The sequence below is a fragment of the Orcinus orca genome, chromosome 5, assembly GCF_937001465.1.
Source record: "Orcinus orca chromosome 5, mOrcOrc1.1, whole genome shotgun sequence".
Classification (NCBI taxonomy): Eukaryota; Metazoa; Chordata; class Mammalia; order Artiodactyla; family Delphinidae; genus Orcinus; species Orcinus orca.
Window position 1 is genome coordinate 12,831,406 of NC_064563.1, and position 15,742 is coordinate 12,847,147.

Here is a 15,742-nt window from a genome sequence, read left to right on the forward strand (position 1 = left end):
TGTTGCGGGGGTGTCCTCAGCAAACTAAGACCTTACTGGTCTCACTGTGTGTATCTGACTTGAATCCCGTTTCCCTCCTAGGGCCTGGGGTGGGGTGAGAAGGGCAGGGCCTGGAGACCCTCAGCAGCTCCCTCAGATGCCCGCTTTTTGTGTTGCCAGCCCCATCCCTGTAGCAGGGCCAACGTAATCCTATTTTCTCTCCTTGGTCCTCTGGCACCTTGTCTTTCAGCCTGGTATGCCCACCCCCTTCTCTCTCTACCACCCCATCCTCTGCTGGATCCCAGCCTCAGTGCCCTCTGCCCTCCAGTGGACTCTGCTGTCTGTTGAGCTGGAGCATATTCCTACAGTCCCTCTGGGTCCACGTGGCCTGAAATAGTGTTCCCGTCATCCTCTGGTCCAGGAGTTCCCAGCCCCCAGACCCGTTAGGAGCCAGGCTGCAGAGCAGGAGGTGAGTGGCGAGCTAGTGAAGCTTCATCTGCCGCTCACCATCGCTCGCATTACCGCCTGGAGCATCCCCCTACCCCTACCCGCCGGGTCCGTGGAAAAATTGTCTTCCAGGAAACCGGTCCCTGGTGCCAAAACGTTGGGGACCGCTGCTCTGGTCCACCCCACCAACTCCTCTCCTTCCTTCAAAGCACTCTCTTCAATAAGGCCTTCTTGGTCCCTAACGGGATGAGTCTCCTTCCCTTGGGCCCCAGTCCCACGTTGCATCTGCTATGGCCCCTCCACTGTTAACTGTTTTCTGAGGATGTGTTTCCTCTTCCTTCTAGATGGCAGGTCCTTGAGGTAAGGTCTTGGCCAAGTCAGCTTTGCATCCGCATGGCGCCGGGCAGGTGGGGTGCGTGGGGCTGGCCCCTGCAGGTGCTCACACACCTGGTCTACTTTGACTCTCGGGCTGTCCCACCTGGATTATTGCGTGGCAGCCAAGCAGGATGCGGGCCAGCTCTTTGACTGATGTCCCCTCCCTGTGCCTTCCTTTGGGTCATTTCCCCTCTGGGGAACCTCCCAGAGTGAGGCTGCTGAAGACAATGGGGCAAGAATTCTGCTCTTTAGAAATGTTTTTGGGGGGATGGGTAGAGAAGGAGGGGGAGGAATTTAAAAGAGACCTTCCTGTGCCCAGGACCAGCTGGGTCATCCTCAGGAGTTGGAACAGGCCTCCATAGCGATTTCTGAGACTACCTTTGAGAGCCTGATGAAGTTCCACTCTCAGGAAAAAAATGTGTCTACCTCCACCCAAGATTCTGCTCACTGCTTCCCAGAGCTCCAGACCCCCTGCCCCCGATCCATCTTGGGATATCTTCAGGCTCTGTGGACCCCGGGTTAAACTGCCTGGTCTGGTCCATCCTTCTCTTTATAGATGAGAACTTTGAGCCTCAGAGATCACAGAGATTCCCCAAGGTCACAGAGCCGACTGGTGGCCACTCCTGGTCCAGAATTGGCCTGTGACTCCTGGTCCCGAGACCCTCCCACGTAGCCATGCAGCTTCTGCAGGGGTAGAGTGGGATGGGGGTGACATGGAGACGACTCCATGGTTCCTCTGCCTTCTCCCAGGTTACCCCTCGGACCTGCTCCCACTGCAGTGGCCAGTGGAGATGGGAGGCTCCCTGAGCAAAGATGCAGAGCTGGGTCCTCCGGCTGCCGGGGATGGGGGAGAGGCTGCCCGCTGGACAAGCTCCGAGGGGCTGAGTTGGGGAAGTTTGGGTTGCTGTGCCCTTCAGTGCAGCCTGGCAGGAAGCAGGCAGGGGTAATGGATGCCCTTGCACAGCTGGGAGGAAGCGGCAGGGAAATGATGGCGGGGGGGAGGGGGGCAGGAAGCAGGCTCCTTGCCACATCCTGTCTTCCTATCTGGAGGCCACCTCTGCTTCTGGTGCCTGGTGTTGGGGGGCGGGACGGTTCTGGGGAGACGGAGGGGGCAGGAGCTTCTCATTACCCAAGTTAACCAAGAAAGAGGGCCTGGGGACGGGGGAGGGAACCACAGTAAAATGCCTTTAGGATGTAATTTGCAATAACCAAATTACAAATTTGGCTGAGTCCTTCCTGACCCCAGACAGGGCATAAGTGAATCATTGTGGTACCTGGGAATTGCCAGCTTCCTGCGAGCATCAGTATTCCTGGACATGTGTCTTTTGAATGGCATAGTGTTAAGTCAAACATGAACTCAAATCTCAGCCTCACCACTAATTAGCTGGATAATGGGACAAACTCCTGAGCCTCTCTGAGGCTGTGGTTCTGGAGGGGAAGTTGGCGGTCACAGAGCCTGCTGGAAGGCGGCTCCCATGCTCTCCCATCCTTGGTTAACTCCCCAGAACATTCCTGAGCTGGTGGGGTCTCTCTCCCTCCAAGCATGAGACTGGCGTTCCTCCCAGATTGTATTTGTATTTCTTGTTAGAACGAGCGACCATAACTTGGTGTAAGATGCTGGCAAGCCTCCCTTCCCGGCCGGCTGGCAGCATCCCCATCTTGGACACATCTGTCCACCGGCTCCTCCAGTTGCAGCTGCTTCCTCGGGGTTCTGACCAGACCTCTCCCCCCGGGGTCATTTTCTTCCCTCCCCACGCTTGTGGGATCTGCAAACCATGTCCCCAATTGCTGACTGCCCTCGATACAGTAATACAACCTGAAACCAATGACTGGCTGATCTCCAAGCTCCCCCTTATTTTCCCAGCAGGAGGGGTACTTACTTATTTCTGTTTTCAGTGCCCATCTTTTCCTCTCTTTCTTCTCTCCCTGTTGGTGGCTCTGGCTCTAGCACTTTTCTGCCAGCTGGAATGGGACCTCTAGTCTTTTCTGAAGACCTTCCCTTTCCAGTTAGTCTGCATTCATTCATTCAGTTATCAAACATGTACTGTGCCCCTACTTTGTGCCACGCCCTGATAAGTGCAAACAGGCATCCACCTGCCTTTGTGGAGCTGACATTCTCCTGGGGGAGATCCAGCTGGCCTGGATAATCTCACATTGAATAGAATCACAGAGATAAGTGCCAGGAAGAAAAGGCCTGGGGAACTAAGAAACTGTACTCAGTGTGAACAGGACGGAGTGTGAGGATTCAGAAAGGCTTCCCTGAGGAAGTGATGTAGGAACCCAGATCAGGAGTGAGCCAGGAGGTGCCTGGGAAGGGAGGGATGGTGGATGAAGAGGAAGATAGCCTGGTGGGGGGTTTTGTGCAAAGACCATTTCCCGAGACCAACGGCTCTCAACCTCGGTGCTCACTTGTGAGAGCTTTGAAAAGCACGGATGCCTGTGCTCCATTCTCAGCAGTCCTGATGGAATTGGTCTGCAGTGTGGCCTGGGCATCAGGGCCTTTACAAGTCAAGGTGAGAACTACTACCCTAGTAGGCCTCCTACCTTTCAAGGAGTGAATTTCCTGATCATATTTTTCCGGACACTTTTCTCAGAATCAGGTAAGAACAAATAGGCTGAGCGTTTTCAAACATTCCATTTCTTCCAGAAGAAATCAAAGAAACCCACATTCAGAAATCCCTTTGTTAATTCCTATATATAAGAACAAAATAAAATGAGTAAAAAAATGATGAAAGTTATCAGCCAGCAATGCACTCATCAGGAAGACGTCCCCATTAATAATGGTCTAAATATAAATAGGGATTGTTTCCCTCCTACAACAAAGAAGTCCAGAGGTGGACAGTGGCTGGCTTTAGTTCAGCCTCTAGGTCTCGCTCTCAGGGCCCCAGGCCCCATGAGGCCCTGGTCTTCCCTGCGATCTGGCTTCTCTTCTCACGCTTGTTACTTCATTGTTGCAGCACAGCTGCTGCAGCACCAGATATCTTGTCTGTCTTCCAGACAGGAAGAAGGAGGAAGCTGTGTCTCCCTCCAGCTATGCTTCTCCCTTATCAGGATAGACTTCCCCAGACACTCACCCTTCTCCCACCACAGATCTTACATTGGCTGACACTGTGGCACACAGTCACCTCCAGGAGCGAGGGTGTCTGGGAAGTAGAATGCCCATCTGTCTGGTCTCCAAAGTACAGAGAGAGGGAAGGGAGGAAGAGGGTTGGGGAAGGTGTTGCCACACCCAGTGTGGTTAAGGGACCCACACCTTGAACCAGAAATGTCTCTCTGGACCTCTCCTCCAGGCCTCCCTGAAGTCCACACTGTGGACTTCAAACTTCTGTCATGAAGGTTGCTGACACCTCCCTGGGCTGTTTGGTTTTCTCTTCCTTTGCTAGTAACAGCAGTCTGTTGCTTCCTAGGACACCTTGTAATGGGACCCAAAGGGGAAAGAGGATTTCCTGGGCCTCCAGGAAGATGTCTTTGTGGCCCTCCCATGAATGTGAATAACCCTTCCTACGGGGAGTCTGCGTATGGGCCCAGTTCCCCACGAGTTCCTGTGGTAAGGCTCTTCTGGGCGGAATCTGGGGTGGTCATCCCTCAGGACTCTCCGGGATTGATGCTCCCCGGGCTTTGTAAAAGCCTTTTAGTAAAACTTATTTCCTCCGTTATACTGGGCACAAGCTCGTTACAGGAAATTGGAAAATAAGGGAAAATCAAAAGAAGAAAACCAAGGTTGTGGGTCTATTTTGGAGTATTTTCTTTGTCTTTTTTTGTGTGTGTGTGGCTGTGCCGTACGTCTTGCAGGATCTTAGTTCCCCGACCAGGGATTGAACCCAGGCCTTGGCAGTGAGAGCGCAGAGTCCTAACCACCGCACTGCCAGGGAGTTCCCTTCTTTGTCTTTTCTAAGAAAAAAAAAAAAATTATAGAAAACTTCAAATAAATACAAAAGCAGAACAAATAGCGTAAGGAACCTCTTTGTACTCTTTACCCAAGTTCAACAATTATCAACTCCCGGCTAATCTTGTTTCCTTTTTATACTTACTCACGACAGCCTACCTACCTTAGATTATTTTAAAGTAAACCCGGACATCAATTCATAATTTGAATGGGTAGGTAATACTCTGTCCATCATGTGGCTGTGCTGTGATTTACTTAACCAGAGCCCAGTTGTCAGATAGGTATCAGGTGCTCCCAAGCTTTTCCCTGATATAAATAACACTGTAATGAACACTTTGAGTATAGGATTTTTGTTAAGAATCATTTCCAGGTGTTGAATTACTTGATTAGATGACATCACCTTTTTATTTATGTCTTTGTAGCATTTTTTAAAAAATATTTATTTATTTGGCCGTGTCGGGTCTTATTTGCGGCACGCAGGATCTTCGTTGCGGCGCGCAGGCTTAGTTGCCCCACGGCACGTGGGATTCTAGTTCCCCAAACAGTGATCCAACGTGCGTCCCCTGCCTTGGAAGGCGGATTCTTAACCACTGGACCACCAGGGAAGTCCCCAAGTCTTTGTAACATTTTAAATGTTATAAATTTTAAACCATGGTAGATATTTTTATTTCAAACTCAGACATTAGGAACTGGATTGGGAAGGTGTGGGAATCAAGACATTGGTCACCCCTTCAGGAGGGATGCAGGCATGTAAAAGCAAACCGCCCTTCCCACTGATCACCAGCCCAAGGTCAAGGATTGTTTCCTCCTCTGGCTCTTCCCCTGCCCTCCGTAGAAGTGTTTCCTGGAATCCTCACCAATGTTTCCTCCGGCAGATATTTGTGGTCAACAACCAGGAGGAGCTTGAGAGATTGAACACCCAACATGCCATTGCCTTCCGCAGAGACCAGAGGTCTCTGTACTTCAAGGACAGCCTTGGCTGGCTCCCCATCCAGGTACGGGGCGCTCAGCACACACCCCATCAGCAGAGGGACGCATCTCCAAAGGAAGGAGAGGCCTGGCGCAGAGTTTTCCATGGAAGTCTGAGTGCCCTCCCTCAGCCCGCCTCTGAGAGCTCGCTCGCCATGCCCTGGCTCCCCACGTGGAGCTCTGCTCTGGGCCAAGGCTCCAGACAGGTTCCCAGCCCCGCACAGCCTTCCTGCCAACCACAGAGCTCTGGCTACAGGGGAGGCGTGCCCTTCCCCCACTGCCCTGCCCCCGCCCAGACCCTCTGTCCCCGGTGCCTGGCTACCTGTCCCACCGTACTGGTAACCGTGCGTGCTGTGTTTCTCTGGCCAGCTGACGCCTTTCTACCCTGTGGACTACGCCGTAGACCACCGCGGCTCCTGCGGGGACGGGGTCCTGCAGCCGGGGGAGGAGTGTGATGACGGGAATGGCGATGTGGGTGACGACTGCATCCGTGAGTGGCCCCAGCTTGAACCGCTGCCGGGTGGGGTCAGGCCAAGCCCTGGACACCAGCTGTGCTGGTTTGGGACAGTTCTAGAGCCAGAGCTGGGCTGCTGGGGGGACGACCCTCCCCACTCAGGCCAAACGTGAGCCCTCCCACCGTCCAAGCATGGCGATGGGGTTGCTGTCAAGGATCTTGGCCCCAGAGAAGCCACCGGGCCCTCCCTTTCTTTTGAATCCTACTTCTTGGCAAAACCCACGTTCTAATCCAAGTTCTTATCAAAAGATAAAGGTGATGCAGGGCTGAGAGGCAGACGGGAGAAGGCAAGCATCTGACTCAGGACTCACTTTTAGCAGACAGAGTCCTCATAGCAGAGCTCTGTTTGGGGGACTGGGCGGCTGGACTACCTTCAGGCTTATGGATGCTACCGGGACAGGCAGGCAGCATAGGGCTGAAGCGTCGTTTTTCTTTCTTTTTTTTAAAAAAATCAAGTGACAAAAGCAGGAGGTGAGGTGGAAAGCATGAGCTTTAGATTCAGATAGAGTTTGGACGCAGGCTCTGGAAGCCACTGAGTCACCCTCAGGCTCAGAGAGGAGGCTACATGGTGAGTGGGGTGATGGAGGGCCTCACTTTCCCCAACTGAAAAATGGGTACGACCGCACCGAACGCTCAAGCCTTTAGATTCTGTGAGATTCTGTGAGCTGACATGCGCATGGATTGTCTGGGTCCCATGAAGGCTCGACATCCCTTCACTGCGTTATTTTTAAAGTCCTGCTATGAGAAGCCAGGGCTGGGGACGTGTAGGTGCAAAGGTGGGTTCCTCGCCAGCAAGGAGCTCAGAGGAGGATGAGAGTGCGCAGGGGCAGGCGCAGGATGAAGTGTCTGGTTCTCTCCGTGTAGCTGCACTTCCCGCGACAGTTCCTGGGCGGTGATTCCTAGGATGCTGGCTCTGCCTGGAGTCCCCCTGCCCCTCGTGGAGATGACACAGCAGGAAGGAACTAATAGCTAGTCTCAAAGCCCTATAAAAATGAGGGTGGGTTCATACTCCTGGCCCCTCCCCTGGTGTGAGAACAGAGACCCCGTGGAAGACGGTCTGGCTCCCGAGGGACACAGGAAGCTCCCTGCAGACAGACAAGCGCCACCAAGGCTGTGACGTGCCCGTCTCCCTACCCTCACCTCACGGGAACCCCCCGTGGTGGTCCTGCGACAGAAACAGTGTCCTCCCGTGGGATTGGGGTCTGAAGCTTTGTGGACATCCCTGCGGGAGGGTTCAGGCTCTGTGGGATGGGGGGGCTCCTTCAGGCCACATGGTCCTGCCAGGCTGTCCCCCACCCCGCCCCCCTCTCAGGGCTTCACCTCCTGTGTCCCCTCAGGCTGTCGCCGGGCCTACTGTGGAGATGGTCACCGGCACAGGGGCGTGGAGGACTGTGACGGCTCTGACTTCGGCCACCTGACCTGCGAGACCTATCTCCCCGGGTAGGGACCACCTCGCGGGCTGTGACCACACCCTGGCCTCCCTCCCTCCTGCCTACTCCTCTCTCCTTCACAAATATTCCTGAATGCCTCTGTGTTCCTGGGGCTTTCTGGACTCTGAGGTATGGTGACATGGAACACATGCATGGTCCCTGCTCTCGCAGGGGGACAGTGCTAAACACAGAAACCCACATGCCACTCAGAGCAGTCGCCCGCCCCCAGCTCCGCCTGGGCCTGCAGCTCCATCGCTCCCATGACCACACTGGTCTCCTGGGAGTGGGCCTGCCTGGGAGGGGGGGCCGGTGGAGGGGGGAGGTGTCCGGGCATTTCAGAGAATCTAAGCATCTGTATCCTGAATTCTCTGGAACCACCAGGCTGGCCTGTGGGTACACATGAGATCCCACCAGCCTTAGTATCTAACTTTGGTGGCTCCGAAGTCCTCCCAGAAAACCCCAGGAATGGAGTCTTCCCTTCAAGCACCCCCTGCAGTTGTTTCTGAGACCCCTCAGTGGGTGTTCACGTGGCTCAGTATCCTGAGTGTCCTGGCCTCCACGAGGACATCTCCCAAGCCCGCTGAGGGCCTCTGCCCTGTGAGGCATGATCCCATGCCCAGAATGGGCTCTCCTGGGCTCTGTTCCCCCAGTGCTCACAGGACCAGAGTTGCGTAGTTTGTAGGGAAGGTAGGGAGGCCGCTCCTCTTCCAGTCCACATCCTGCTTCTCCCTTGGCCCCAGAGTGGATCCCTGGTTCCTCAGGAGTCCATCTGTCCAGCCGTTCCCTCCAGCCCCACCTCCTCTGTAGGCTTGGACCCAGGACCCAAGGCCTGTCTCTCTCCTCCAAGGAGGTCGCCTCAATGCCCACCCCCAAACGCAGGGCAACAAATCAAACCGGGCTGGGGGAGCTCAGACCCCAAACTCCAAGCACTGTAGGCTGGGCCATAACTCCACTGCATCTGTGTGTCTGTGTTCACTGCCCCTCCCTGAAGTAGGGAGGCTCCTGCCAGGCCCCTGCCAAAGAGTTGACAGAAGGACACCGCTGAGTATAGACAGGCGGACCTGGGGTACAGGGACACGTGGGGCCCAGGGCTTACCCCGCCGCTCTCTGTGGTTACTCTTTAGTCCTGAGAAGCCTCAGGGGATGCTTGCGAATGTGGGCGTGGTGTATCAATACAACACAGCCTCGGAATTAGCGCCTGGGCTTACAGACGTGTAGGCTGTGCTCTCCAATGTGGTAGCCCCCGGCCACACGTAGCTATTTAAATAAAGTTAAATATCCGATTCTTCATTCACACTAACCTTATTTCAAGAGTTCAATAGCCACATATGGCCAGTGGGTGCCACAGAAATAGTGCAGTGTGGTCTACTGGACAGCGCTAGAGAAAGGGCCGATTCTCTCTGAGAGGCTGCGTTCAGAGCCAGGCTACCTACAAACCCCTTTCCCCCAGATCCCTCAGATGGACTTAAGGGGAGAAGCCCCAGAGGCCTGGACTCAGCTGCCCCAAGCCCCTCACCTTGGAGCCCCTCACCCTTAGGAGGGTGGCAGTAGGGCAGCTCTCAGATGAGGTTTGACCAGAGTCGCGAGAGGAGGCCTTTGAGAACATGGCTGTGTCCTTGGGGCTCCTGCCCACTGCCCCGTGTCTGCCCCCCTCAGGTCGTACGGAGACCTGCGGTGCACCCCGTACTGCTACATCGACTCTACGCCCTGTCGCTACTTCACCTGAGGGCCACCGGGAGGAGGCGGCTGCACCCACGGAACTGGCAGCAGCTTCTCCACCCTCGGCAGACTGACCTCGCCCTGTCCTGGTCCGGTTTCCACCACCTTCATGCAACAGAAACAAGGACAAACTCTTGCTGCTAAGATGTGCTTTTAACGCAGTCCGACTGGAAGAACCTAGGACCACTGCATCCTGTCTTAACCCCGAGTACCGGGCCTCCTCCACACGCCCATCGCGACCCTCCGGCCAGACCGACGGCCTGCGGGGCCCTCCCTTCCGAATATCGTGGACTTGGCTTTGCACTGTTAGGCACACAGACTGTTGGAGATTGCTCCCGTCCGCTGGGGGCATCTGGGGCGCAGGCCTCTCGTCTCCTCTGACCTCTGGAAATGTGGGCATTCTCACCTGGCAGCTGGCCGGGGCTCCCCGGGCCTGGGAACCACAGAGCAGGGAAGTGGGCCTGTTCTTTGGGGGTGGCCCCCAGATCTGGGCCCAGCTAGGGAGCCCCCCACCCCGCAGCTAACCACAGCCCAGCGCGGCCTCGTGTGGATGCGGCCTCCCCAGGCAGAGCCCCAACTGTGAATAAGTACCGAGACCGCCGCCAAACCCTGGGGTGCTGGGGTGCTTACCGTGTAGACGAAAGCAGAGCAGTGGCCTTCTTTTCGACGTTTCCCGAAGGGGCTGCTCTCGGGGCCTCCCCATCCCCGGTACCACCCTGACCTCCTGGCTCTGCGCACTTGGACCTCCGTCCTATGAATGTCCCACGTGTCCATTTCTCCTTCAGGACATTGGCTAGCAGGCCGGCCACTGGTGTTTCCTGAGTCCTTTGGAAACTGCCGCCTGGTTTCCCGTCTGGGCCCCACGACTGAGTACATGCTCCGGGCAGAGACGGCATCTGTCCTGGGCGCCAGCTCCTGGCTGCCTGCTGACTCCCGTGAGCCCTGTGACCTCCCTCCCTGTCTTCGTGGTGCACAGTCTTATCCTCGTGTGCGTGCGCCCGAGCCCCCGTTTCTACAGGATCGTTAGCCCTGCGTGTCTGTGAGCTGCCTTTCATCACCATATTTCCTGAGTGAGGCTTAGCTTTGTTTGGGAAAGACGTCTTACCCACGGCAGACCTCAGGTGGGATTTGCCCATTTGCTACCAGATGGAGGGACACTCCTGGGCCTGTGTACAAGGCCTGTGTCTTGGGCACTTGGCATTGTGCTGCTGGCCAGTCGTGGGCGAATCAGTCCCAGGGTGGGTGGACACGTGGGTCAGTCTGGCTCCCTCTGCCTCTACTGCAAGTCCCGGGCTGATGTTCCATGGCCCACGTCTGTCCCATGTGAAGCCACCACCTTCATCCTGGCATCTCCGGATGGGAAATCAAGAAATAAAGGCAGTGTTCCTCCCTACTGTGGCTCTCTCTTCCCTGGGGGTTTGGGGCTGGTGTCCCAGAACTGCTGGATGGGATAAGGGCTCTGAAATCCAGTCTGCTTCCAGACTCGACAGAGGGTTCTAGAATGGGAAGCAGTCCTGCTCCCTCAGGGACGAGGGAGGAAACTGAGGTCCAAGGTCACCAAGCCAGGTCTTGCCCACCCCCAGCCTTGCTTTATGATCTTGCATAGGACAGAGTGGAAGTCCAGTACTGCCCTTGGACCCGGCCAAGAGTGGCCCAGTCCTGGGTCCCACTCCTTGGAGGGCACTACTCTGGCCTTCCTCTGGCCAGGACCCTCCCCACGGGGCCATGGTGACACTTGCACACCCCATGCTGCAGGTCCCAGGAAACCCTAACTCTCCACCCGAGTGGTCCTGAGCCTGCTTCCGGGGCCACACAGCCCTCTCTCCGCGCCTGTCCTCCTGACTGTGGCTCGCATACACCTGTAAGCGTGAGGGGTGGCCAGGGACAAGCTGTTTTGCAGGCGTGGTAGATGGAGCTTGGAGACACAGGCCGCACATCCTGGCGTGAGACGGGCCAGGGGCAGGGAGGCCCGCTCTCCTGGTGCTGCCACAGAAAACTTTGAGGAATCTAAAAATTCCAGTCTTCATGAAAGTGTAAGCAGAACCTATTTAATGCGTAACAGTTTGTCAGTTTGATCCTAATGTGAATACTCAGACATTTCGTGTGGGAGCCACCATCTGTGCTCTTGTCCCTGGACCCTGCAGTATTAGAGGGGGGCCGCCTCCAGCTATTTCTAGGGAGTGTTCTGAAAGGCTCAGAAAATGAAAGGATTCAAGGTCACATGTGTTGAGAATATATATAGTAATAGTCATTCTCCCCCTTCAGCATTCTGAAATGAAAAGATGAAAGATCAGGGAAGGTGGACCCGTGCCTCCCCTGAAACACTAACTCCGCAGCGTAGGGAGCAGCTTCGCCAGGAGCACGGACACCTGTCAGCAGGCCAGGCAGCCGCAGAAACACCTCCTGGGATCATCTGCTGGTGGGAGGCCCCTTACCCGTTCATACTTGGTTCATCACTTCCCACAGCCTCAGTTTCCTCACCTGAGAGACTTGAGACAGAGGTTGAATTTTCCAACTCTAACCGCTGGTGAGTGTGGATTCTGCCCTCCAGCTGTGACGGGGTACGTCCTTGGAGGGGTGATGGATTCCGTTGGCTACTCTCAAGCTGTCACGTGGCATGGCTGAGACTATGACAGGGCCTTCAGATATTGTCACCAAAGGAGGCAGTGGCAGTCCAGATGCTTTTGTTGGCAAGTAGCAGAAAATCCAACTTAAGTATGATATAAACCACAGGGTAGAATTTATTGGCTCATGTAACTCATAAGTTCCAGGAGTGGAGTGGCCATCAGGCAAGGTTCAATCAAGGCTTCCACTGCATTTCTCGGCTTGATTTAGCCTCTCAGCTCTTTGCATCTCTCCTGTTAATTCAGTCCTTAGGGTGGTCACAAGCTGACTACTACAGTTTCAGGCTAACATCTGGACCTTGTAACGTCCACAGGAAGAGAGAACATCTATTCCAGTGGCTCTCAAGAAGTTTTTTTTCCCCCCAGGAGTCCCCAGCAAATCTTGCCTTGAGCCTTGTTGGCATGTTTTGGGTCACATGCCCATTCGTGAACCGGTTCCTGTTGTCAGAACGCTGCCTGCTGATCAGATCACAGCTGGGTTCCTGAACCCAGGGTGGCAAAGGTTTTAAGATTGCCCTTAGCGCACCCCCTGGGGATTCGCCAGAAGCATATAGGCTGTGTGGGGAAGGGGTGGCTGCTGGACCGGATATATTGGGGAGCAGGAATGGGGCAAATGTGACAAACTTGTAAGCTAAGTAAGGTCTCTGAAGGGAACTTGGTAACTGAGATATAGGAACCAGTGCCTGGGAAGATGGTAGGACAAAGTTTCTGAGCGTCTTGGGGCAGACACATGGGTCCATCCATCACCCTAATAGGTAGGGGTGTGGAGGGCACATATGGGTCAAATTGCTTAAGATTCTCCAAACCTCATTATAATCAGTGGGCCAGCTTACACCCCAGTGGCTGCTTTACTTGGGTTGTCTGCCCCAGCCCTCCTCTGTAGTGGAGTGAACCAATTTAAATTTTCAACGAAACGCAGATCCTCCATTTGTGTGGTAGCAATGGGCTCACACACAGCTCGAGGTCCCTGGCGATGCACCAAGGAGATTATTATACTAGAGCAGCCCAGTTACCACCATGGGCACAGAGGGTCCAGGGTGTGGGCTGGTCCCCCACCCGCATATTCATTCTTAACCATTCTGGGAGGGGTGCAAACCACACGAGAGTGATGAGTTAAGGATTCCCCATCCCACCTCATCCAACCCGCCTGCCCAAGAAACAGAGGAAGAGGACTCACACTGCCTGTATCAGAGGGGCATTCTCTCTTGTGGCTCATTTGAGTTCCTTTTAGCCCCAGGCGGCGGACTTTTAGACAAGTCTCCGAGAAACCTCACCAAAGGAAGGAAGCAGCTATTTCCCCTGCCCTCTCTTCCCCCTGCCCCACTCCCTTCACAGGAAGGTAAAGGGGCCCACGTCACAGTGAACTTCTGCCCCCAGTAACTTCTTCAAAGGCAACGATGAATTTTGTCTTTGATGTTCCAACCCATACACAGAACCACACTCCATGGGTGCCCCACCCCGTCACCCTCATCCAACACCTACCTAGATGGGAAGTTCAAGGCAGTCATCGTGGTCATGGGTCATCACTTGAGACTCACCAAGGGTGCTGTGTCCTGGAGCAGTGGTTCTCAAGCTTTAGGGTTCATCAGAATGACCCGAAGGGCTTGTCATTCTGACTCAGCAGGTCTGGGGTGGGGCCTGAAAATCTGGGTTTCTAACAAGGTCTCAGGGGATGCTGATGCTGCTAGACCAGGGACCTAAGAGCCTGCCCTGGGGAGATGTCTCATCTGAGAACAACTGCAGAAGACTAGGCAAAAAACACAGGGAAGACAGCTGGGGACTTCGGGTGGGTGGCTTTTTTATACTCGTCATTAAAGCCGGGGGGAGGTCTATGTCCCTTCCTCTTGAGTCTAGGTGAGCTTTTGACCAATAGAACACTGCGGTGGTGATGCCTGTGCCTTCTGGGCTAGGTCATAAAAGGCCACGCAGCTTTTCAGAACCCCTGTCCTAGGGGGAGGCAGCCAGCGCGTAAGATGGCCTCCCTGAGATGGCCTTGCTACAGAGGCCATGTATGGCCCCAAATGAGCCTGCTTCCAGCCACCCACCATGCGCCAGACGTGTGAGTGAGGCCAGCTTGGACTCGCCACGCCTGCCCATCTGCCAACTGAGTGACTCAGTTGAAGCACAAGAAGCAGGATTGCCCAGCCAAGCTCTGTCCTAATTCTTAACCAAAAGATTCCATCAGATCAAATGGTGGTTGTTTTAAGCCACTAAGTTTCGGGGCAGTTTGTCGTTTAGCAATAGGTAACTAGAGTGGTGCTTTGGGTTGGAAAGGGTAGGTTAGCAAACTACACGCAGTGTACAGAGTGAAGTGCCCGCCTAGAGGAGCCATTGGCTTGGGCTTGGCGCCCTCTGCAGGAACCACGAACACAAAGCTGTCTTTCTTACCTCTTCCGGACTTTTATCCCTCTGGCCAGGAGAAAAGCCAGAGCCCTGAGGGGCCTTAGTGATCATGCAGCCCAGGGTTCTCAACCAAGGTGGAGACATGGGGTCCACGGAGGCAGATCGATTGCAGTAACTGCCCCAATTCCCACACCTCCCGGGATCCAAAGACCTTTCCCACTCCTCACATCGACTGCTGGAGTGTATCTGCCCACCAGCCCCTTGATCCTGAACTTGGCCCTGTGACTCGCTTTGGCCAATGAGATGTCAGCAATTGTGACAGGGGTAGTCTCCTCTCATCTAGCTCCTCAGCTTCTGCTGTGACAACATGCCCAGGCCAGGCTGCTGAAGATGAGAGACATGGAGTCCACCTGAGCTGCCCTAGCTGTGAGGGCTGAGGTCATCCTAGACCAGCTAAACCTGTCAAATCCCAGGCACAGGAAGGGGCCCAGTCAAGACCAGAACTGTCCAGCCACGTCCAGCCTAAATTGCAGAATAAACGCTTATTATGTTAAGCTTCAAGCTTTGGGATGGTTTGTTACACACTGTTGTGGTGGCAACAGTTACCTGAGGATCAACAGTCCCTTAGGTGATGGACATGCACCACCGCTTCCCCACTGAGAGTCCTGGCTCAAGTCTCCCATTTCCACCGGAAGACAAGGGAGCCGGGTATAGGATAAGCAGCAGAGGATTCCTGGCCTAGTTCTCTGAACGCGTAATTGTCTTCAATCCAAATCTACTGAGCACCCAACAGGTAAAAGACGCCACAGAGAATTTAAAAGGAACATGGTCACTTCCCACGTAGGGATTTACAGCTATCCGGGCGCCAAGACCACAAGATAGGTGTGGGCGTCGCTGTATCCAAGGTGCGGAGGGCAAGCAGGAGGCAGGACCATTTCCAGACTGTGAGTGCCGACTGGGGGTCAGAGGTGTACACGTGTCCTTCTGTGCAGCGTGGCATTCCAGGTGGAAGGACTCTAGCGAGCTAAAATGACTAGGATACATGTCTAGGGATACCCCTGCATGGTTCCCAGACCCAAAGCTAAAAGCCTGCCTTTCCAGACCCAGTAAAAAGGCCTCAGGTGCCATGTGCCTTGCTAAAGCCACCCTTTAGTTTTGAACTTCACACCTTTTAAAACTGAAGTGTACATCCTAACGATCATAAACACCAAATTAAAAGGGAATCAATTTAGGTAATTAGGCTTAAGCACAAAGGATTCTTAAAAGAACCCTACATTTTTCACTGATTCCTAGATTGATTTCTAGTAAGAAAATAAAACCCACCAAGACATGAAGTGTATTGCTTTTTTACTTAAATATAGTGATCTTTTAAGAGAATAAACCAAAAACACTTTACAGCAAATACTTTACATAAATATAAACGTGCATGTCTACCTCATAATCAAGCAAAATAAAC

The 15,742-nt window shown here is 54.2% G+C and overlaps 1 protein-coding gene and 1 long non-coding RNA gene across 3 annotated transcripts in view; one reads left to right on the forward strand and one right to left on the reverse strand.

Moving 5' to 3' along the window:
* Window positions 1-10,432, forward strand: part of COLQ (collagen like tail subunit of asymmetric acetylcholinesterase) — a 67,220-nt gene extending 56,788 nt beyond the window's left edge. For both annotated transcript variants that reach the window (XM_004271941.3, XM_004271942.3), the window contains exons 13-17: window positions 4,209-4,348; window positions 5,563-5,682; window positions 6,026-6,146; window positions 7,508-7,610; window positions 9,257-10,432. In XM_004271941.3, coding sequence (XP_004271989.1) covers window positions 4,209-4,348; window positions 5,563-5,682; window positions 6,026-6,146; window positions 7,508-7,610; window positions 9,257-9,326 — 554 coding nt within the window. In that variant the 3' untranslated portion in view covers window positions 9,327-10,432. The remainder of the gene's footprint in view (window positions 1-4,208; window positions 4,349-5,562; window positions 5,683-6,025; window positions 6,147-7,507; window positions 7,611-9,256) is intronic.
* On the reverse strand, window positions 9,454-15,623 carry LOC125964485 (uncharacterized). The gene is made up of 2 exons (XR_007477545.1): window positions 13,426-15,623; window positions 9,454-11,958 (listed from the first exon to the last, which is right to left on the reverse strand). It is a non-coding gene; the product is annotated as an uncharacterized LOC125964485 (long non-coding RNA).
* Between the last annotated feature and the right edge of the window lie 119 nt (window positions 15,624-15,742).